We start from the raw sequence: 24,630 nt of genomic DNA, 5'->3' as shown, positions 1-24,630 counted from the left end.
ATGCAACCCTGAGCACTCCTGCAGATGGATTTTTGCTTGAGCAACTGTCCCTTTTTCCAAATCTGTCTTAGGATTTAAAAGACAAAGTCCAGGGCTGGAAAATACATGAGGACAGTGGTAGATCCTGCATTTGTGAAACAAGTCATAAAGCAGTTACTGAACACATTGGAGCTTCCTTCTGAGTGAACATTAATTAATTAATTTTATTAATTATTTATTAAAACATTTTTATGCCGTCCCATTCGCTGAAGCCTCGGGGCAGCTTACAACAATAAGTTAAAAAAATAATTATAATATTAAATTAAAAAATATATAAACATTAGATTAAAAATACAAAAATACCAATATAAAATAAGCTGCCCTGGCCAGATAAAATCCAATAATATTAACAGTTAAAATGCCACTTAAATTAAAAGGTCTTTGCCTGGTGCCGAAAAACAAATAACGATGGCGCCAGGCGGACCTCTGTGGGGAGCGCATTCCATAACTTGGGCGCCACCACAGAGAAAGCCCTCCTCTGAGTACCCACCCTCCTAATTTCTTTCACGGAGGGTTCCCGGAGAAGGGCCTCTCCTGCCAATCTCAAGGGGCGGCCGGGCATATATGGATGTAAGCGCTCCTTCAGGTAACCAATGGGATTGGGCTCTACATCAACTGACATGTATAACATTTCATGAAATCGCTTTTCACTTGTCTTCTAAACTAGCTAGATCTTCTTGTTGCTCTCATTCAACCCCAAAACATAACTGGATGCATGTTTATAAGTTTATGCATTTTAGGCTTGTTGCTCATAATATATGCAAATGTGTTTGTGTTCTTTTATGTTCACCCTTCCTATGAAATCTGCTTTGGTTTAGAAACATTGTTTTAGATCAGCCTCTACAACCTAGTATCCCCAGGATGCATTAGGCTAGCGCTCCATAGTATGGCTTATGGCTCTGCTCACTGGGGATGATGGGAGCTGTAATCAAACACAACTGATGGGTGCCAACTTGGAGAAGGTTATATTGCCTTGCTAGAGAGCACAGACATGCTTTTATATCTAGATGCTTATACATGAAATGTTTCTGTATTTCCAGGATGGCCAGCAGATGTGTGTTCATGCGGCTTGGTGGCATCAACAATTCCTGGCAAATATTTTGGAGGAGGAGAGATTGGGGAAAATAGTACTGCTGCCTTTTGTTACGGTCCATCTGTAAAGCACTTTGTAACCTATGCTGAGCTCCTGTTCTAAGCACCACCCTCACCCTTTTCTCCCGGCAGCTACCTGAATGATTTGGAGAGGATAGCCAGAGTGGATTACATTCCAACCCAGCAAGATGTGCTGAGGACCAGAGTGAAGACTACAGGCATTGTAGAGACTCATTTTACCTTCAAGGATTTACATTTCAAGTAAGTGCATAAGCTGCAAGAGATAACTTTCTCCAGTGTGCTATTGCTAACTTTGATTGCAGGGTAGCTAAAGTTGGATTTCAGCTGTAACTCTGTGCATGAGCCCTAGCCAGCGTGGCCAGTGGTTGAGGATAATGAGCCTGAAGCACCTGGGGGGCACAGGTCTGGGGAGAGCCAGGCTGTGCTGTTCCAGCAGCTGTAGAATGTTGGAACCCTACTTGGGAGGCTTTTATCTTTCTTTAATCTGCACAAAAAAGGATGACAGCTTTGATACTACATTAGCCTTTTGATGTATGTAGATGTGAATGGGCCAGTCATACTGCATAGAAGTGTGAATTCTTACCAGTTGGGCCTTTAGCTATGTGAAGATTGGCATAGAGTGGGATCCCTCTGATGACCTCAGCTGTTCCATGATGAATGTAGGCTTTAGTAAAAGAGGCAAAAAGCACTTCCATTGTTCTCCTTTGAAAGCTGGTTTAGCAATCAGGTGGACCACTCTCCCTGTCTCCTTTGGAAGGCAGAGGGAGTATTCCAGTGCCTGCTGATGTGCAAATGAAAGCTGGAAGCAGTCTCTGCCTCTTTCCACCCCCCTTCCAAATCCTGTGCAATGCATTCCTTTGCACTAGCACCTGGTGGACTGATGTAATCTTTGCTTTCTTCAATATATAAGGACAACCCAATTTTATTATTGACATAAATCATCTGCAACTTGCTGAAAGGAATTTGCAAGTACCAAAGTGATCCTCATGCAGTAGAAGAAACTAGCTACACAACTGGGAAATGGTGTTTTCTGCAAAGTAACCAGAGATGTTCTGGGGTAAGGGGAATAGACTTTTGAATGGAAAACAAAGGTCAAGGGGGGCATTATTACCAAATGATGGGACATTCCAACCTGGGACAGTGTAACATTTTACAGTGATGTCACAGGTGCTGACCACTGCAAAACAAGTATATTATTGACAGCTGCACAGTCTCCTGGGAAAGTCAGTACACTAGAAGAATACTCAATAGAAGAATTGGCAAAACAACACGAGTCTGGCTTCTCTCTGGCATTACACTTACTTTACTGTGCTTGTCCTCTTAAGGTTTTTGCTGTCTTATCTGAACATCCGGATGATCCATCTGCTAGTTGTAGGAACACAGTTAATCATAATGGTGGGGTTCACAATGCACAGCAACAGATTGTGGGTAACTAGTAGAGAAAGTTGTCATGTTGTGCAGACCAAGACCACTTCCTGCAGGGTGAATGTTTTGGGGGCTATTGAACCCACAATTGGTTGTTGTTCTGCCTAAGCCTGGAAGGCCAATCCCAGTGTGGGTTGTGGCAAGCAAGCCATGGCCACAGCTACTTCAGCAACAGCTAAACAACACAATGTGATGCTCATTGGCTCAGCCTCCCCATTCTGCTTGCAACTCTCTCTCGCTTGCCACCATGTCTTTTTACCCGTTTTTCCTCTTTTACAGACTTTTCATAATTTTGGCCAGCAAAACCTTGGCCAACCAAGTAGCACATTAGAGTGGCTGTCACTGGTTTACCACTGTTAAAAAAACCCAAATAGGCATCAGAAATCCATGTAAATCTTTTGATCCCCCCCCCCCCCTATAATTTAGAGTGTTGGTTGTTTGGAGTTATGCAGAAGCAAGCCTCTGAATAACCAGCTACACAGTCTTGTCTGCTCATTGTGGTAAGTGCAAGCAAAATGCAGAAGCTACTAGCTGTGGACTGTGACCAAGCAAGGCTACAGATAAGCTAGTTTGAAATACAGCAATTTCCATTGCCCACTGGTGCAGCAAGAGTTACTCAGATTGCACCATTTTCATTATTTCATACTGGGAAGATCGAACAGTTAAAATGCCCCACATGTGGTCATGCTAAAAAGTGCTACTTTCTCTTGGAGGAATTTGCTGACTTGCATCCCAAAGTTATAATAAAGCCAGATTTACAGCTGGAAAAACTTTGTCCATAATCACCCCCAAAAATGTATTTGGTGCCTTGAGAGGCACCTGGTTTTCTCTATGGCCAGCATGTAAAGAGTTGTGGTTTATGTTTCTTCGTCTTTTAGAATGCTGCACACTTCTGTGTTGAGTTAGAAGGAGAGCGTGCTGGTTTGCTCTTATCAGAGCATAAATGGCATGATGCAGCAAGCCAGTAATGGAACCATACTGAAACCTTGGCAGAGTAATCCTTCTACAGTTGTCACTTCTGAAGGTAGCAGAAAGTCAACACTATGAAAAGCCTTTGAATTCCAGTGATTAGATTGCAAGGAACCAAAATCACAGCATTCTTCCATAAAGCTGAAAGGAAGGGTGCCATTTTGGCAACAGAAGATACCTCAGTCAAGATCCTGACACTGTGGTTTGTGAAGAATGTCTCTGGGCTTGCAAAACTCAGTACACCAGTACAACAAGCAAAGATAGATTTTAACTGCACACAGAGTGGCCAATACATTATTCAGATAGTTGTGAGGAATGGTTTTTCTTTCTGCTCCCTGTAGCAGCTCACTTTTACCAAGCTGTGGATGAGAGTCGCGTGAGGCTACCAGCAGTGCTAGCTTCTTCAAGGATGTTTATGTCTAGTGGTATTGTACTTTCTTACTACCATAATTCCTAGCACAGTCACAGAAATGCTCTTATACACAGTGAAGATTTCCTTGTGCCGAGGGGAGAGCACAATATGCAGAAATGGCTGCTCATCAGTGTCATGACACCACCAGTGCTAACGCTATAACAGCATTTCAGTGGTCGTCGGCATTACTGGTGCACGCGAGGTGTGGCACTCCTCCTGCCGCGTTGCCAGGCAGCATCCTTTGTCCACCCTTCCTGACATTCATGCGCAGCTAACGAAGAAGAGTTCCATCAAGGTATGGCACCGTGAAATGTCACGCTACAACTAACCCATTCGTTCCTCAGGTGCCACTTGTCGTGCGCACGCCATTTAGACAAAGGGCCTCATAGAGGGACAAAGCACGGTATCCAGCTCTGCGGCGCCACTTCACACCATTGATGCAGCATTCACACGAGTAACCTCTGGTGCAGTACCACTCGTGCATGCTGAGCAGTGGGGTTTCTGGATACATCTTAACTGTTTTAAAACTTGAGCTGCCATTGCAATAGAGAAAAATGATTAAGGATGCAGCCGTTCAGAATGAAATACGTGAATGTGAAATACATCTGCTTAAGGGAACTCCTATGTTTCATTGTTGGGCTCCTTGCATTTTGCCCCAGTGATGTCATTTTCTCTTCCTTATTAATGTGGGAAAGGGTGGTGTTCATGATCTGAAAAAGGTACAGCCTTGCTCCTAAAAATATAGGAACACTGACTTGCATTCATTTCAGAATTATCTTTTGCTTACTTTTTGGCAACCCCTGTGCGGTTAGTGGAGCGTGCAGCAACCCAGGTGCAGGGAAAATCAAACTCAGATATAAAACTGGAGCTTGCTCTTACTTGGAATCAAAGGCCCTTACTTAAGCCAACTGCAAACTGGAGACTATATATTGCCCTCCCTTTTCATCTCTTTGTCCTTTCACAATGGGTAGATGTTCTAGTGACAAGGGATACTGTGAGAACCCAAACTGCTATATCTGGAGCACAGTATTCCTTCTGATGACAGGTCCTTCATAGAGTATATTAAACTTGCAGTAACAGTTCTTTCTGGGTCATTGTTCTCCAGGGAATAGCCCCCTTTCAAGCCAAATAAAATCTTCCAGATCATTTCCTTAGCACAGTTGCATGTGAATTCAATTTATGTGATTTCCAATACAATTGGAAGTCTGCTAATCACTTTTGTGACTATTTGGTGAGGAGGTAAAGAGATTGAATTTTCTTATTCTTCCCTCTGACAGAGATCTATGTTCACCTGTGCAGTTCAACAAGCAAAAACCTAGAGCTTCTATACATGTCTACCTGTGCTAGTCAGAGGAACAGAAAGTACTTTAAAGCAAATTGGCCCTCAGTTGTTAGAAGAGAAGAGTAAAGGGTACAGCAAAGTGACTTATTTTCTTCCCTGATTTTCCAGGTTTACCTCCATCTTGAAAAATGAACTTTCCTTTTCAAATTGTTAATTGACTTGCTAAAAAGTGAGAGTTCATATATTTTTAATAAATTGTGACTGTACCTTTCCAAGAATGGGGAGATTTGATTTGGGAGGTCACAGACAATGCAAAAAGGAACAAAGGAAGATCTATGCCTATGTGTGCGCTGTAAACCTGTTCTGCAGTTACATCTATGTCACAAAGACATAGAAGTTGGGATTGGGAAGGTTTCTCTACTGCATACTGTGAGTTATACTTCTGCTTATAGTCTTCCAAAGCCAGGTTTGTAGCAAGTATTTCACTTTATCAGGAAATCTCTGTCTGTACAGTGGTACCTTGGCTCACAAACTTAATCCGTTCCACGACTCTGGTTGTGACCCAAATTGGTTGTGACCCAAGTCAAATTTCCCCATAAGATTCAATGTAAATAAGGTTAATCTGTTCCGGCCCCTCTGAATGTGGTTGTGAGCCAATTTTTGGTCGCAAGCCAAGTCAAATTTTCCCATAAGATTCAGTGTAAATAAGGTTAATCTGTTCTGTAACTATTTTTTTTAATCAGAAAAATTGGAAACAAAGTGACAGAACAACAAAGTAACAAAGTACTATACAGTACAGTGCAGAACACTAACCTAGGTGGGGGGAGGAGGTTACTGTTTTGAGGGAGAGTCCCCCTCCATAAGGACATTGGGGAGACCTCTTTCAGGGGTTTCCTCTCTTCTTTGTCTCTTAGCTGCAGGGTCAATTTTGGTGAAAAATCTGTCTATCATCACTTGTTTTTCCCTGCGCTGCATAACCCTCTGGAATGAGAGACCACGTTATCATTCATCACATTCAACACTCTGTTCGTTACAGTTATTTTGGGTGGTGCTTCTCAAAGAAATCCTGGCACTCATTCCATTTTTTTCATAATGGATTGTATCACGTCACTGCTAACCTCCCCCCGTCTTCCTCTTCCTCAGTGGAATCCTCAGCAAGTGCCTTCTGCTGCTCACTCTGGAGTTCAGCAGGTTCTTCTGTCGCCAGCTCCTCTATGTCTTCCCAGCACGAACGCGATTGTGGCCATCTCCCCACTCGGGGTGGGGAGATGGCCGTGATCTTGGTTGCCACCCAATGCAGAGTTCGCGACCCAAGTCAAAATTTTCATGAAATTTTTGTTTGTGACCCGATTTGGTTATGAACCAAGGCATTTGTGAGCCGAGGCACCACTGTATTTGTATCTTCAAAAGTACATATACAATGTCTTGACACCCATGGCTGCTGTTGTGGTAGTGCCAACAGCACCTTCATTTTCTCAGCATTCCAAATGTGTCCACAGACTGAGAAGCTGCTAGTGTAATGTCTGAACAGAGCCAGTTCCCCACAGTGGAGCATTGTGTTGCTTCTGGACACTATCCAAGTAATATTTATTACCTTGTTGTATCATACACGATCCCTAGCACAACACCAATAGCATCAATGGTCATGATTGATTTCCCTAAAAGGCCCATTGCCCTGGCTAATGCCATTGACATTGTACTAGGAGTCACTTAACACTAGCAGGTTGTAATTTACGTTAGAACTATTGTCAACTCAAAGATTGCCCTCTCTCCACACTAAGTCACTTAAGCTTCTACCACTTCAGTAAGATTCAAGCAGAACCAAGCCCAGAAAAGGAGTGCAGTGATAAATCACATGATACTATGTGGATTTCACAATCCCGTATCTTCTTTAGTGGGTGATTGCATGAAAACCTGCCAGTGCAGATTGTCCATAATGGAACTGCTATGAAGAACTGACAGCTTTGGCCTGTTACCATAGCCGTACGGAAACAGTGAAAAATCCATTTATTTTTATATTCTTCATCTGAACCATGTGCTCTGATTTAGGGAGACATAAAGTGCTAGCTTAAGCCCTAGGTGGAAGACTCATGGAGAATTTGAGGGAGATCTTCCATAAAAGCCTAGAAATAGGATTTTATGGAAGATCACCACCACCACCACCACCACCATCAATAAGAATAACTCTCAAATACAGAACTCTTGAAGTTTAAGTGCATAAGGAATAATGGTGGATTACAGGAAGGGTCTGATCCTTTTTCATGTGGGCACCACACATGCAGGCTGAGACCAAGGGTCCATCACATTCTGCTTGCGTAGTAGCCAACCAGATGTCTAAATGGGAAGTCCACAGGGAGGACATGAGTGCAAAAGCACCCTCTCGCCCATGTTCCCCAGCAGCTGGTGTACATAGGCATACTGCCTCTGATACTGGAGGCGGCACAGCCATTGATAATCTCACCATTCATGAATTTGTCTAACCATCCTCATTGGTGTCATCATTACATCTCCTGGTGACAAAGCGCACTGTTTAACTATGCACTGTGTCCCCTGCCTCCGTGTACACAGGGAATGTTGTGATGCTCAGCCAAGTGCTGTCTTTCCCTGCCTCTGCTGCAGGACTTTGTTTGCTGCATGCACGTGTGGGTACAGGTTGCACGGCAGAACAGTTTAGAGAATGCAGAAGGCAGAGTGGTTGTGTCCTCCCATATCCAATTCCAAATAGCTGCAACTCATTGGTTACAAATGTAATCATGCATTTCAGATGATACGATTGCAGACCACGAGGTTCCATGTTAAAGGGGCAGGTGCTGGCTCTGGAGATGGTGGGCAAAGACAACACGGTGCCTGCAGCGGAGGGCTGCATTCCACATACATGCTCATCACCAGCCTGCCCTATTGGGTAGTTGTTTGCATGTGGCACTGGGCATCTCAGATTTAATACAGACTCAAACATCATGCTTTCCCGTGGAATCAGTTCCATAAGCGGCTGCCGATCCAATGAGGTACAGCCATTTGTGAATCAGCAGAGACCAAACACCTGTTTTGAATTTTCAGACAGTAATAGGTTTGCTTGAAACGCCTTAGCACAATACTGGCCTACCATACAGACCTTATTTTTTGCCCTGGGGGGGCGGGGGAATGTTGTTAGCACACATAAAGAAATCTTGAAGTCTCCCAGTCCCCAAAATAAAACTGGTAAAGGGGTCAGATGTCACTTTGCCACATTTTCAAGTGTCATGCAGTTTGCCATGGACCTTTGGGTTGTGGATAGGGTGACTTTTTATGGGGTGAAAAGGTAGCTTGCTTACTTACTGCATTAGTTTCCGGTCTGAACTCTTCTTGGGATGGAATTCCCACTCTCCTCCTTTCATTGTTCAGCTGAGCGCTTGGCTGCTGCGCTGTGCCGGCGGCCTGTCTCAGAAGCCCACGTGTACCTGGGTAGAAGGCTGGCAGCAGGCCAGGGTGCCGAATCCCCACAGAGAGGGCTGGAGCCAGGAAAGCCGCTCACCTGCAGCAGTGCCCCACCGCAGCTCTTGGGGCCACTTCAAATGCGTTTTCTAGCACTGAGAAATAATCTCTGTGCAAAGACTCTACTTAGTTGTACCTGCATGCTATTTGAACATCTATTGCCTTCTTAAAAATCTTGCCCTTTCTTCAAGGAACTACAGACTGTGTATAAGGTGCTTTCATACACACATTTCCCTTCTGAGATAAGCAAGACTAAGAGACTGACTGGCTCAAGATCACCTAGTGATCTTAAGAGCTGAGTGGGTGTTGAACCTGTGCCCCCCTCCACCCCATAAGTACAACAAGACATTCCATCTTGCACAAAAACTCACACTTTTGGAAAAAATATACCCCTGTGTTGCCCTTTATTCCGAGATCTAGTGCTTTGGTGCTGTGGCAGCTTATTGCGGATTTCCAAACTTAGTTACTTGGGGACTCCTTTAAGGGTTGTAGTAACTAGAGAGCCAGGGTGGTGTAGTGGTTAAGAGTGCAGGACTGGGACTCAGGCGATCTGCGTTCTCATCTCCGCCATGGTGCTCACCGAGTGCCTTTGGACCAGTCACTCAGTGCAACCTACCATGCAGGGTTCTTGCTGTGGGGATAGGATTGAGAGGAGGAGAATGATGTAAGCCGCCCCGAGGCTTGTTGTGAGCTGCCCCGAGGCTTTGTTGCAATGGGGGCGGCATGGACATGTTTTAAATAAATAAATAAATAAATAAATAAATAAATAAATAAATAAATAAATAAATGTAAGCCACCTTGAGTTCCTTGAAAGGAAAAAAGTGGCATATAAATCTAGTAAATAAAAAACTCGCTTGAACAGAAGATGTCCTGGACCATTCACCATAAAATTTGAAAGTCTTGCGGTCAATTCCAGCAGAAATGTTTCAGTGTTATCCACAAAGTTGGCCAATGGTGATATACTGACGTCCCCAAAATTGAATCCAGCCCAATCCTGAAACCAGTTTCCCTGCTCTTATGTAGCAGATTTGTATAGTATAACATGAACCCGTGAAGTTTTCAGAGAACCTTCCTTGCATTTCTTCACGGCCTAAGGGTGAAGCTGCTCAAAACTATTTTTAACCTCAGCCGTTCCAGGTGTTTTCACACAAGTGTTTGCTCACAGCTGGCCTGTATCTTGACTATAAGTATTTGTTTGCATAAATAAATATAAAACAATTTACATGATAAATATAAAAGAATAGTTCAGAATTTGTTGCTGGTTGTGAAGTCCAACGCATCCAACCCATCGCGACCCCGTGGACAACATTCCTCCAGGCCTTCCTGTCCTCCACCATCCCCCGGAGTCCACCCAAGCTCACACCAACTGCTTCAGTGACTCCATCCAGCCACCTCATCCTCTGCCGTCCCCTTCTTCTTTTGCCATCTATTGTTCCCAGCATTAGGCTCTTCTCCAGGGAGTCCTTCCTTCCTTCTCATTAGGTGGCCAAAGTGAGTTTCATCTTCAGTATCTTCAACCTTCTAAAGAGCAGTCAGGGTTGATCTCCTCTAGGACTGACTGGTTTGATCTCCTTGCAGTCCAAAACACTCGCAGGAGTCTCCTCCAGCACCACAATTCAAAGGCCTCAATTCTTTGGCACTCAGCCTTCCTTATGGTCCAGCTTTCACAGCCATACATTGCAACTGGGAAAACCATATGCTCTTTTGTCACCAGGTTGATGTCTAGATTTGCCATAGCTTTCCTCCCCAGGAGCAAGCGTCTTTTAATTTCTTGGCTGCAGTCCCCGTCTGCAGTGAACTTGGAGCCCAGGAAAATAAAATCTGTCACTACCTCCATTTCTTCCCATCTATTTGCCAAGAAGTGATAGGATCGGATGCCATGATCTTAGTTTGCTTAATGTTGAGTTTCAAGCCATTTTTTGCGCTCTCCTCTGTGTGTGTGAGTGTGTGTTGGGGGGTGAATCCATGCATGCCATTTGCTTGAGCATTTTGTAGTCTACGTAACATTAATAGAACATAGAGTTGTGTCTGTGTGTGATATTAAGAATGTAAATTACTTTCTGTCTGTGGACTGGATAACTATAAACAGTTGCTTCAGTTTCAGAATAGTATTCCGCGGTGGTGGAACCCTAACTCTTGAGCTGAATTCTGTCTTTAGCTAGCATTTGCCTTAAAACTTACAGCCAATCTCCCAATTTATTTTGATTGGGGGTGAGCAGTGCAGAAAACTGACCTCAGGATTTTGGATATCTTAATATTGGCATATAGAAACGTGACTGGTTCAAATTCAGAAACTTTACTTCTAAATGTTTTTAAGTGTTTTATGGGGAAGTTGCATGAAGTGTGTTTGGTGCTTCATGTTGTTGGAAGGATGAGAGGAGGCACTGGAAATGTTTGAAAAATTACAAGAAAAGTGGACTTGGGAGAGAAAGCAGGTATGAGAGTTCGTTTTTGAGTTACTGGCAGTGTTCAAACTCTTGATACGTTGTGATCCCAAAGAGTATTAAACATGCTCCCCTCACAAGACTGTTCAGTTAAGACAGAATGATTGGAATAGAGAAACAAGTCAGCAAGAACTGGCTGTTCAGAGGCTCGATGGATGTCTAAAATGTCATGTCTGAAAAACTCTGCTCCCCTTTGCTAAGTTTTGCCTTCTCACAAGGCAAAGGGGGAGGTTTTCTAGCTTATAAAAAATACGTTTTTCCGAAATATGAGGATATTTCTGCCTTTCAAGAAAGGTAGATGGTTTTCTAATCTTTTCTTTAGTCAACAAGTTCATTGACATGTTTTAGCAGAGAAATGATAATTAACTTGTTCAAACAAAATTCAGAACTTCAGACCATTTGTAAATCTTGCATGCAGTTAGGGATATGCAAAGAATGCAGTTGTGGAGTCATAGTCTGGTGGATTGGCCCAGGTCTGCCCCCCTAAATTCTTGCCCATCACCCAGTGCTGGTGCCAATTCATCCACCATGCCGTCTTCCCTTTATTTATTTATTTATTTATTTATTTATTTATTTATACCCTGCCCAATACCCAGTGGGTCTCTGGATGGCTTACAACTCTGGATGGGCCACAGTTAAAAGGAACACAAAAGGCCAGGGAAATCTGAGTAATTCCAGCCATAATTTTTGCAAACTCCAGCAACGGTTTGTGTAAATTACAGATGCAAAAAGCAAATCATGGCCTGCTTTAACAATGGAAACCACGAAATCTGTGTCCCCCGCTTCCCACTTGCCCAGCTTTCAGCCCTTGAGCTGGTGCAGTGCTGAAAGTTTGCCAAGGGCAAGCAGGTCAGTGTTTCTCAGTGCCACTCCTCCATCAGCATAATGCCTGAGAACATTTCATGTGTACTTCCTAAAAACTGCATTTGTGCAGTTCTAACAGGCAAACCACAGTTCTGCTAATGGAGTTCCATTTCCTTCCTTCATTTCCGTTTTATACCACCCGATAGGCTCACATGAGGCTCACTGGGCAGTTTAACAAAAGTAAAACACACAAATACACACAAATACATGCATACAAATAACATAAAACAGCAAAAACACAATAGCAATTGCAATTGAAGGAGCACAGAGGCACAGCCAGGGTATAGGATAAAACAGACTATTAAAAATAAAGTTTAAAAGTTAAACTGTTAAAATGCTGGGAAAATAAAAAGTACTTTACCTGAAAAGAATACAAAGTAGACACCAGGCACACCGCTTTGGGAGATCATTCTGTAGTTGGGGTGCTACTACTGAAAAGATCCTCCTCTTGGTAGCCGTCCACCTCACCTCTTTTGGAAGGGTCTCCTGGAGGGGGACCCCCAAAGATGACCTCAGGGCATGTATGGGACAAGGCTTTTCCCGGGTGACCTGGCTTCAAGCAGTTTAGGGCTTTGAATTGCTAGCAGTTTGACCTTGGCCTGGACTTCAACCAGAAGCTGGAAGAGAACTGGCGTCACGTGTTCTCTGACTGTTTTCAAAGGCAGTCCGCATACAACACATGGCAGTAATCCATAGGCACGTGCTCTCTGTCCAAATAGGGTTGCATTTGGTATTTCAGCTTAAGCTGATAAAAGGTGCTCCATGCCCCCAAGTCTCCTTGTGCCTCAAGTGACAACTCTGGATCCAGGGGCACCCCCAAACTACTTGGCCTTTAGAGGGAGTGCAGTCCCCCCACTCCTGCTCACTATTCTGCTGCCCAGTCAAGAAAACCGGGTCAAGGGTGTGTCCTTCTACATGTGTTGGACCAATAGCATGTTGAGCCAGTCACATGATTTTCGTGGCAGCCATGAAGTCCTGAGCTGCCCCATGTACAGCAGCCTTGGCATGGAAGGCAAGATCCCCCAGAACCACCATCCTGGGTGTCCTGAGCACTAAGTCTAAGACCACCTCCATCAGCTCAGGCAGGGTATCTGACGGGCAGTGGGGCAGATGAGACACGGGCAGCATCCCAGCCTTCAAGACCCACACTCGAGTGAACAGGAAGCCTCGAGAGGGAGGTAAGGTCCGGGAGCATGGACACCCGCCTCCCTAGCCCTTGAGTTGATGCTGGTGCTGTGCCAAGTACCCGGGGGGCACAGCTGGAGAGAGCGACCCCTCCCAACTCACCCACCCAGGTCTCAGAGATGCATGCCAGGTCAGCCCCTCAGCCACAGTCAAATCAGCAACGAGGAAGGGCTTACTCAGGGCCAACCTGGCATTCGGCGGCAGCACCTGATCCTGTGATTTAAGCACGGGCATTCAATATTGGCAGAGTGTGAGTAATTACAGGTTCTAGACATGAGTTCAGGTGACCTTTCACCAGTGGTGGTTTTATCTATTTCATTTTCAAAAGTCTAGGCTGCTGAATATGTTGTAAGCCGCCCCGAGGCTTCGGCGAATGGGGCGGCATAAAAATGTTTTAATAAATAGAAAATAAATAGAAATAGAATAGCCCTCTAAGTTTTCCATTATATGTTTTTTTAAAGGATTAATAGAATGCAATTATGTATTCTCTGCTCCTGATTTTTATCACCTTTTCTGTTTATGTATTATATTTTTATTGTTCTGTTTTTATTATGTTTTTAGCTACCTCAGGTCATGGAGGATAGAAATAATAAGAAACACTGTTAAATGGTTTATTTTAGTCCTTACTTTGGCTGGGCCATTTTCAGAAATAAATAATCATTCACCCTCTAGCAGCACCCTTTTGTATAAACTAGGGGTGGATAAACTGTGGCTCCTCGGATGTTGTTAAACTACAACTCCCATCATACTTGACCATTGGCATTGCTGGCTGGGGCTGATAGGTTTGGGAGAGCTATAGATTTTCCATTCTATATACAAACATTGCTGTTTCTTCTTATATCTGGCAACCCCGTTTCTCCATTCTGACTTCCTAGTCCCAATAAAAGGTCTTTTCTACTTAACATTTACAAATTAGTTAGTTGATTTCCCTCTACTTATAAACTTTTGAGTAAGTATCAGTCTTGTGCCAAGAGATACGATGAGATTTTCAGAGATGTGAATTGTGTACCTAGAAAGCGGGATTCTAAGCTTAGCTAAGCTGGCATTTTTTGACATCAAGGACAATATTCCATATATATCATCTTACAACATTTTAGGTCCTTATGGATACTTTCTTATACCCCACCTGTCCTGTATAGTACTACAAAACACAATATATGATACAACAAAACACAACAATGCGTCATTCTATTATGGTATGTTCTAGGCTTCATGAGGTCCAGTCTGGTGAGTGGTGCTAGCTTTTTCACACTTGCTTGTTCAGGGGTGCTTAAAAGTCCCTGCATCTTAAAAACATACACAATTGCCATCGTTTTGGTCTTCTGTCTGTGCTTGTTTGCTCTATTGTAGATTGGATTCTCCTAGAATTAATGATAGCCAGCTTTCTGATAACATGTTTCTATGTTTTATCTACAGTTATGTGAATTCTGAGCCAATGCCTTAGGTTTGGAATTTTAAGATATTTACTTAGTTTGCTTGTCATGGTGGCAAACTGTGGGTTATTTATGCTGAGTGCAAGCCATGCCTGCAAAGAACCCAGGATCACCAGAATTGGAGGAAGTGAACTTAATGCGCAAACCCAGAGTGCTGAATTATTTAGGGATTAAACAACTTAGTAGATCACCCCCAGGTTGTTTTGGGGTTAACTGCTGGGTTGCTTATCCCTATCAGTCCAGGTTCACATATCACACTGTCAACTTCCGATTGGGCCAGTAGGAATATATTTACAGAAAGTGGAAGTGTGTCACATGGAGCATGTGTTCATGCAAATTGTGAATTGACTAACCCACAGTTTGCTGCTGTGACATGCAGACGGGACCATATTCACTTTTTTATTTGTAAGATCACATATTTAAAAGCAGATCCTGTATACCAATAAAGGCCTTTCTCGGGTCTTATTTGGCAACTTAATGGTCACTAACCATAAGATGAGACTTCAGATGACTTATAGCACTGTTAGCCAGATTATTTTTTTTTTTTAATTAAAAGATCTGCAGAAAAGATCTCTTAGCTGTATTGCTCTGAGCCACTTTATGCTTCCAGCACAAGAGGGCCTTTGTTATCTCCACCAATCCACAAACTGAGGCTGTAAGATACAAGCTGTATCTAGGGTGTTTCAGGCAGTGCTCTTCCTCCATGATAGGTAGTGATTGATGTTCAAATTAGCGTCTTTTAATTGCAGGGTAAGTTCTCAGAGGAGTGATACAGCAGGAGGCTTCTCACTGAGTGATATCTATAGGGCACTATCAGCATGGCTTTCTTTGCCATCATCCTTGTATAAATCAGGCTAGTGTCAAAGGTAGGCATGGTCAGGTGCCTGCCAGGGGCTGACTACAGCTAGGACCCACACACAGTAGCCCCTTCGGTTTGCAGCCTGCTGATGTACCGGCCGCCTGGCCTGGCCTGGCCTGGGCAATGGCGGTGATGCGGCAAGGCCCCTGCCTGCTTGCTCAGGGGCTCCCTGCCTGCCGAGCAACACGAAGTTCCAGTGACAAGACAAGGCTGAGAGCAACCAGCTGGCAGCCATGGTGGTGAGAAGGTAGATTTTTGGAGGGGGCCCCTTGAGGATGTCTAGCCCAAAGGGCCTCAAAAACCCAGAGCCAGTATGTGCCAGAAGTGCCAACACAGAGATGTAGCCTGTTACCCTGCATAGCCTATTGTCACTAGTGGGATGGCAGATGTCCAATAATAAGGCCCACTGTGGAAAGCCTTATTCCATAGGCTTGCTGTGGAATAAGGCTTTCCCACCATGTTGCTTTCAGATGCCAGGCCTTTGGGCTTAGGTGATTATGTATAATAAACAAACATGCTCATGATGGGCAAGCTGCCAGACATGGCAGCAGGGCAAGATCGGTATGGGCGGTTGCCATTCAACATGGTTACAGCCTCAGTTATTCTTTGGAATTGGGAACATCACAACCTTCTGCTAAATTGTCCTAACTGGGCTCTGACCTTGAAATGCTAGCCCGCTCCAGTGCTTGGCCATGTAGTCATGCATCTGTCCCCAAAAGTAGCTCTTCCCACACATACGGCAAGGTAGATGTGGTACTTAATTGTTTCCACTGGGCTGAACCAGATGATTCAGTTACTGGTGATATCACAATGTTATTGTCACGGGTGGATTCTCGTCCTTTTAGTCCACCAACTGCTCTCCTCCGATGCTACCGGCACATCCCTCTGGCCGTGGTGCCAACACCAGTGGCTTCATTAACTTGGAGAAGAGAGCATCAACAAAAAGCCCATTGGCATGACTCCCATTTGGTCACTAAGCAATTGGGAAATGGATTCCATCTGTCCCCAGTACTAACTAAAAGGAGGACATGCTTTCTAGCTAGCCAACAGATGTCCTAAGCGCCCATTTTGTCCTTGGCTTTTCACACTGATGGGAGAGTCCAGGCGAAGATGTGACAGAGGGGATCAAGCCAAGCAAAGGCAGCAGTGCTACTGGACAGAGCAGGCGTTTGGTAGGTGTCTGGGGTGCAGTGCTCAGCATGGAAGGTAGCTTCCCCTCTGAGCCGTTCTGCAGACGTAACCCTCCAGGTTTTCCATCGTATCCGTAAGGAATCCAGTTTCAGTGCTTGCTTCAGAGTTACACTTTGTTTCCAGGGTTGGTAAAGTGCAGCTTTCCCTTGGGTTTTCAGAAAAATGCTGGTGTCATAACTGCTGCAGCATCTGGCCTCTGTAATTTTGTGGTTTTTGCTTGCAGGATGTTTGATGTGGGGGGGCAGAGGTCTGAGAGGAAGAAATGGATCCATTGCTTTGAAGGAGTGACGGCCATTATCTTCTGTGTTGCTCTGAGTGCATACGATTTGGTTCTGGCTGAAGATGAAGAGATGGTAAGCAAAGAATAATGGTTTCAGTGCAGTCTCCAAGGTGATGTGCCAATTCCTTAGGATAGAAATTACTCCATTGTGTGTTTCCCTGCTGTTGGTTATTGAAACAGAACTGCACTTTTGCCTTTAACTTTGTACTTACTGGAGGTCTTTTGTCATGTAAACTTCTTTATTTTTGGAGTGTCAGGTCCTCATTCCACAAACTGGCTGTAGTAAAGGATTTTTAGGTGGGTATGCTAGCAAATGGGAACTATTTCCCTGGTGCATCCTATTGTTAAAGATGTGCCATCCATTCTGCTCCCACTTTGTGATCTTCTGACTGCCCACGATGGCGCTCCCTTTTAAAAATACCTTTTCTGCAATACTTCCTTCTGGTATCTACCCCCGCCCCCATGACTATACCCAGGCCTCTCTTTCACCTAAATAAAAAGCCAATTCCATCCCAGCCGGACCCCTGGCTTAATCATCTATTTATTTGAAATGCTTTTATCCTGCTCCTCATTGCAAGAGCCAGTGCAGGCTCCCAGAGGCTTAATTTCTCCCTACCAGCACTGAGGGTTGCCTCTTTGACCCCCCTTCTGAAGCTGGAGTGCTGTCACTGGCCTCAGAGAGAGGGAAGCCCAGGCTGTGGCCTCTCAAACAGCACCTCGGGACCATCAGATTCCTTCCCTCATTTCTCTTTTTCATACTGTAAGCTATATGTAAATTTGTTTGTGAAACCACACTTCATATTCACCTAGGTAGTTTCAGCTAGTGTTGATGGTGACATTGCGGATCAGTGTTGGCAAGGCCTTTATTCCAACCTTCATTTGTACTCTAAGGTTGCCGCATCTTTGTCCTTCCCTGTCACTGTCCCTCATTCTTCCAAATGCAGTTCCCGGCTCAGGGTATTTGTTGCCTTCACAGAATCGGATGCACGAAAGCATGAAACTGTTTGATAGCATCTGTAACAACAAGTGGTTCACAGATACATCCATCATTCTCTTCCTCAACAAGAAGGATCTCTTTGAGGAGAAGATCATCCACAGCCCCTTGACCATCTGCTTCCCAGAGTACACAGGTATGTGGTCCCCCCTTTTTTATTTGGGAAACTTAATTACACTCTCCACACATGCTTGCTCACTTACTAACTAGTGAGTCTGGGATCATAGTTCAGTTTTGACATAAAAACATGTGGGGAACACTGCCCAGGCCAGACTTACATTTGCATTTTTCTAGATTATTTAATACTGAATTCTTACTTCTGCAGTGATATAAAACAGGATTTTGACTAAACTTACAGAAATGTGCTGTGGGGTGAGTTTTAACCAGAGATGTACAATTTTGGACTGATTCTTAAGTGGATCAGACATGTTTTCTGACTCAGCAGGCTGCAGGAGATGCATATGATGCTGCATGCTTGAAACTTTCTGATTCTAAATAGTTCGAATGACACTTTCACCACCTAAAAATAAGCGGAACTCTGGGAATTGGGCATCTTGTGCACATGTGGTCCCAGCCATCTGTGGCAGTATTTGCTTATTTCATAAATGCATGTGAAAAGCGTTAGTTCAAGCTATCGCTCCACTGCTGTGGTGATTGTTCCTATGTAACGAGGAGGGGGTTGTTTATGGAAGTAAATGGGTTGTTTTCTTCTGGTCTTAAAAGGATTACTCATAATGAAATGGTGGTATTAGCACTAGTTTCCAAAAATTAGATGCAGTTTTTAAGAGCTTTTTCCTTTACTTATGCCTACCTTGCTTTTTTAATTTTCTGTATCAGTTGCTCTATTGTATGCATGTGTGAGCATGCAGAGTCCCACAAAATGCGGGGGGGGGGCAAATAAAGGGATCTGAGTACAGTTTCTTGAAGGAAGGAGGGAAGAAAAACCCTGCAGACAAACCAAAACATAACAAAAACAGGAAGTGTTTACGTAAGTCATAAAGTACATTAAACAGCACCTGCTATGGTGACATTTTTAAAGAACACAGATGAAAGCTCAAGGAAGACAGGCTAGAAAGAAGCTCCGTCACTTGGGAAAGTACCTTCCCTACTCAGTATCATCAGGCACAGATTACTAATACAGTTGACTGTTCAAGCCGGTGGGAAATACAGAGAAACCTTTCCACTTGGTCAGCACTCTGCCCTTTACCACTTATTAACCTGCATGGCAAAAAAAGTGCCATCTGCTTGAATGCAGGACGGGTCTTTTGCATTCGCCAAGCATCCACGATGCTGCCCGTGAGAACTCCAGCAGCATCTTTGCACGTGTAATTTTCCTCAAGCCTTCCTCACTTGCCAGAGGACTCCAGGGAGTCTCCTCTGCCTTGCCCAACGATCTGGGTGGCAGGGGGCAAGGGCAGGGGCGGGTGTCCTCCTGTTCCTTCCCTTTTTCCAGCATGCTGCGAAAGTGAGACCTGTCTCTGCTTCTGCCTCAAGTCATGTGAAAAGCACCAAAGGCTTCGAGGTGGGGATTTTTCCCAGTTCCACAGAGGTTTGTGAAATGGAAGGGACTCTCTTCTCTGTGACGCAAGTGAAAGAAATGCCTGTCTGTCTGTCACTGCAGTCCTGTGCATGTGATAAAGGGTCCAGGACCATGGAGGGAAGAAGAGTGAGTTCATCGCAGGGTAACATTCAGGCTTAATAACACAAGTGGATGTCTGGGCCATGCTTGCCCACCTACTGCCATACATACAGGAATTCTGCTTCCCAGAGCATGCAATCCCACTGAATCTCCAATCAGTTACCATTATGAATCCCTTGGGGGGAATATTGACTATTGTCAGGATGTTTCTATCCCTCAGGGTGGCTGTGCTGCATACACAGTTCACACTAACGTTATACCACTAATGGTGCTAACTCACATCAGGAATGTTATTTCTCATTGTACTCTCACTGTTACATTGGAATGAGGGACTCTGCTTAGTAGCTGTGATGCTTATTGGTGGCAGAGCAAGCATGGTAGCAAATCTTTCTGTGCTGTGGCTTTGGGAGCACCTTTCTTGCTGTTCACAGTGGTGTACATGTATGCATCTTGCTTATGATACATGTGTGAGCCTGAGGTAGCTGTGCTCATCTTTCAATAAACACAATAGCAGCTTTATTGTGGCAAAGAAAGCTTTGGTAATATATATTTTACTGTGTCACAGGACTCCCTTTTGAGTAAGATTAAGATTTTTCTTGCTTTCAAAGTGTGGCAATTCAGTAGCAGTACATGCTCCAGGTCTCTAAAAAGGTGGAGAAGAAAGGGCATGATCTTTCAATGCTTGCAATGGCACTGGAAGTCTGGTATCTGCATTTTATTCAGCCAGATCAGCATGACTGCAATTAATTTGTGCATGGCAAATGCTGGGTATCAGAGGTTTCATTCTAAGACTTGGAAAAGAGAAGCATTGACCTTGTTTTTGTGCTTGTTCTACATACATAGCAGGAAGTATGGAGTTTTCTTTTGCTGATGAATGCTTCATCTGCTATAAAAGCCTGTTTCAGTCATCTTACTGACTGGGAAAATATGTAAAGGAGAAGGGCCAAAATAGCTTGTTTAGCATTTTAGGAACACAGTGTAAATATAAGATGCCAATCTTTTCTCTAGATTTACTCCCTCAGAGGCTCATTAAGACTCATGTTCCTAAAGGGCAAGTGGCTATACTGAGTTGCACCCTATAAAGTGTCTGTCTGAAGCAGAGGGGGAAAGATAGATCTAGAGGAATATCTTGGTCTAAAGCAAGAAGCATTGGCTGAGCCCCAAACATGAGGCTTCTCTTCAAGCAAAATGCAAATGATGACAGCTAACAGATTTGTAAAGTGTGTTTAGCACAGTGTTTTTTCTTCCCTCCAGGAAACAATAGTGTTTAGATTATCAGCAAACAAGGTTTTACAATACCAAAGCCAAACTGAAGCTCGTCACTGGCATTTTTAACTGTTCTGGTGGAGAGGAATGAAAAGAGAGGAGGCCTAGACACACACAAGTGAACCAGGATTCTGAATAGCATGTCCGTCAATGGGGTTTGCTACTTCTGGTGCTTTCTCCCCACTTCACTTTTGTTGATGTTGTTGAGTTGGAGTCTTAGATATTTACAAGAAAAACAGCAGGTCATTCTCCAGCTCTGTAGCAGGAAGGGAAGCAAGATGGATTTGTAAGCAGCCATTTAGCTTCCTTCTCCTGCCCAGAGGCTTGGTCCGTGAACTGCTGCATATTCTAATGTGTTGCTCTGAATTCTGTGAGGAGGAGCCTGTGAGATTGCGCATTTTCTTCAGACTCAGTGAGTAGGCTCCGTCGTACGCCATACCAGTGTCTGCTACACGCCAGGCAGAGGAAAAGAAAAGAGCTATTTCAGGTTGAGAGTCTCCCACTCCATTTTGTAGTACTTGCCTGCCAAGAGCTGCTCGTATGTAAAATGCTACTGGGAATTGTTCTAGGTCTTCCTATCAGCACCTGGTGTCTAAGTCCATCAGTAGCACGCTGAGGGCTAGAACAGAGTCTGTGCCTTTGGTGATGGTGTGATGTAGCCTTTTCTGGTCACTGTCTCTTTTTTCTTCCCTCCCGGCTCAGGAGCTAACAAATACGATGAAGCTGCTGGCTATATCCAGAGCAAGTTTGAGGATCTCAATAAGAGGAAGGACACCAAGGAGATCTACACTCACTTCACCTGTGCCACTGATACCAAGAACGTGCAGTTTGTCTTTGATGCCGTCACCGACGTCATCATCAAAAACAACCTGAAGGACTGTGGGCTCTTCTAGTTCTTCAGGTGGCACCTACTGAAGAATGCAGGAAGGTGAGGCTTTGCTGGGATACTGCAGGCACTTTGGGCTGCTTCATGTGAAAAATAATAATGCCACCTTTGTCCGTTCATCAGGGAAGAAGCCAGGCATGTCTGCTTCTTCCCTGGGGCACAGGTGAGCATGCCGGGGCCATCATCACGAAAAGTAGGTGTGGGAGCAGCTGCCTGAGATGCTGAATTTAGATGGATATGGAGGGCTGACAGAGGACCGCAGGGGCAGCAGAACAGTTCTTCCATTGCAGGGAACAAAGGAGAGCCATTGATGTTCCATGAACTTGTGGTGGTGGAGCTGGAGGGACAAATACCAACATGTCTCTCTGTCCAGGAAGGTGATCCATCAGAACGTAGCCGTTCCCTGGGTTTCAGAACCAGGTTTTACCACTGAGGTGTAGTTATTATGGTGGCTGAAGCTGGTGCTTAGACAACCACGGCCAGGTGCCTCCGTGCACCATTGCGGCCCTTCTCCATTACTTGTACCAAATTGCCCAGGCAGCTGTAAGCCTCTGTAAGAATTTGGTAGTGGGCCAGATGGGATCAGTCTTCAGAAGCAGAAGCACCAAAGGATGGATCCAGGCCTCTGGCAGCCTCATTGTTCTGAATACCTGAATAAATATCATTACACTCAAGGACTGTATAGGGAGTAAATTGTGTGTGGTGCAGACAGAATGCAGCTTGGCTTCATAATGGCCACCAACAGGAGCAGCTGGTGTGTATTTTACACGCATGTGTCATTCAGCTTCGTTCCAAGGGTGAGCAATTTGTGGTTATTACAGCATTGTTCAGCTGCAGCATCCACTGCACCCGCAGCATTGCCGAAGACGAGGGACAGTGGGAGCTGCAGTCTGGCAACCCCTGAAAGGCCACAGGCTGCCCACCCTGCTGTGCTGAGGTTGGAAGAGGCAGGCTTCAGGTGGCGTTTAGCACACATGGCTGATGTTCCCTTTGGTAGCTGTGGTCAGCTTGAGCATTCACTTTTCACTCTTGGCTCTCTCCCCCCACTGCAGGATTACTTGAACTGCTCCATACGAGGAAGAGGCTGATGTTGATGAAGGGAGGACTGCACCATTTAATGACTTCTGCTTCTTAAGTTTTTGTTTCATTCCTTTTAATTTTCCTAATGATGAGACTTTGGCAATTCCACCTGTCCAAGGGACAGGCTCCTCGGCTCCCCCTGCCCCGTGCTCTCCCAGGTGCCTGATGTAGGCTGTTTGTATCCTCCCTCTGTGCCCACAAAGCCTTACTGAAGCACCAATTATTGGTGGCCTGCCATAGCTGTAACATTTTCATGTATGTCCATTATTATTATTATTATTTTGTTAAGCTGAAGTGCAGAGAATAGCAGGTCAGGGAACTTTGGACATGTTTTTAATGTTTTTGAGACTTTTTGTTTGGTCCAAGCAACCCTCTCTGGCTCTGCCAAAGCAATCCACTATCCATTTCTTTTCCCTTTCAGTCAGGTGGAGCTCTTGCCACAGGCGAGCTTCTTGGCTCCTACTTCTCTAATTTGCACAGACCAGCAAGAAAGCAAAAACATTCCTCTAAAAGCCAATTCGTGCAGGCAAAGTTGGTCTATTTTTTTTAAGGAAACCTTTTGAAGAAAACCTTATTTAAAATGTCAAGTAGTCAATGGTTGAGTTGCCCAGTATTTTCTCTAGTAAATTTTGTGCCTTGAGGGTGTCTGTATGTTTACATCTGTTTTAGTTTGCTTCAATGTGCATTGTGTTTAGATTAGAATAAAATGAGTTCCCCCTATCTCCAGCCCTTCCCCCCTTTCTGCTGTGGTCCAGGCCAAGCTTTTTATGAGGAGGCAGTGCCCATGGGTTTAAAACGTGTTTCTTCCTGGCCACAGAACTAGGTTCCTAAGGGCTAAGATTCCACTAAGGACTAAGCAATGTCAGTGTCAACTTCTTTCTTTTCCTTCGTGCCACACCCCAGGGCCTGGGGGCGCTCCTGAGGTTGCTGTAATGTCAGGTCTATTTTAATGTATTTTCCTAGCTCTAACTGTAGTGTCAGTTGAGGAAACACTGCTGTATGTAAGCGGTCCAGCCTGCCTTGCAGTCGATGGGCGCTGGGCCAATAGTAACCGTCAGGCGCAGCCTAGCTTTTATCACAAATGTTTTACCAAATTGTTCACATGGTTTGAAATAATAAAAAGTAGAAAGAAAGCTCTCTTTGAACAGCATCGTTTCTCTTGTACTGTCATCCCCCCCAGCAGCCTCAACTGCGGCAGTGACGCGGTGTGGGTCTGTCACATCAGCAACGGAGACTTGCTTTGAATATCAGAAAGCTGTCCAGAGTTGTGCTACACAACGCAACACAGCTGCAGAGCTGGTTTCACCCAGGCACTCGGCCCCAAGGATCACGCCAGTGGAGTGGCATCGCCTGCACTTAAGCCGTCTCAGGCTTGCATGTGGGCTGGCTCTGACACGGATCATCTGCACCGTGCCCCTCTCCTGCAGCCCAGACTGGGCTAATGTTTCCCTGTATTAGCTCTGGGGCAGGGCTCTGGCTGTCCTGGGGTGCTGTGCACGTCTGAAAAGTGGGGGCTTCACTGCACAGGCTGGAGATCCAGCCTTCTCTCCATGCTGCCCTTCCTTAAAGTGCTTCATGGTTCAGAATGTGACTGTTTGGGGTTTTTTTCGTGTTTTCAAGCAGAGTCCAAAGTTGGCACAACAGTATTAGAATGTCCCCAGAAAGCTGCTTGGTTCTCCTTGAGCCTGTGTAACTGCAGGAGTGCATGAGACCCTGTAATACATGAGGGGAACCTGCATCTCTCTCTGTGCAGCCTGTGCAGCCCCCGGCTTATTTCACAGACGTCTTCTGTCAGCCA

At 44.7% G+C, this 24,630-nt stretch overlaps 1 protein-coding gene across 1 annotated transcript in view; it reads left to right on the top strand.

Moving 5' to 3' along the window:
- GNAI2 (G protein subunit alpha i2) overlaps positions 1 to 23,965 on the top strand; it is a 144,797-nt gene extending 120,832 nt beyond the window's left edge. The window contains exons 5-9 of the mRNA XM_044451288.1: positions 1,264 to 1,392; positions 16,911 to 17,040; positions 17,944 to 18,097; positions 21,569 to 21,794; positions 22,805 to 23,965. Of these exons, the coding sequence (XP_044307223.1) occupies positions 1,264 to 1,392; positions 16,911 to 17,040; positions 17,944 to 18,097; positions 21,569 to 21,759 (604 nt within the window). The 3' untranslated portion in view covers positions 21,760 to 21,794; positions 22,805 to 23,965. The remainder of the gene's footprint in view (positions 1 to 1,263; positions 1,393 to 16,910; positions 17,041 to 17,943; positions 18,098 to 21,568; positions 21,795 to 22,804) is intronic.
- Positions 23,966 to 24,630: the final 665 nt, after the last annotated feature.

Source organism: Varanus komodoensis, unplaced genomic scaffold, assembly GCF_004798865.1.
Source record: "Varanus komodoensis strain SLA01 unplaced genomic scaffold, ASM479886v1 scaffold6_2, whole genome shotgun sequence".
NCBI classification, from domain to species: Eukaryota; Metazoa; Chordata; class Lepidosauria; order Squamata; family Varanidae; genus Varanus; species Varanus komodoensis.
Note: the sequence above shows the minus strand (reverse complement) of the source record. Positions and strands in the feature narration are given on the sequence as shown.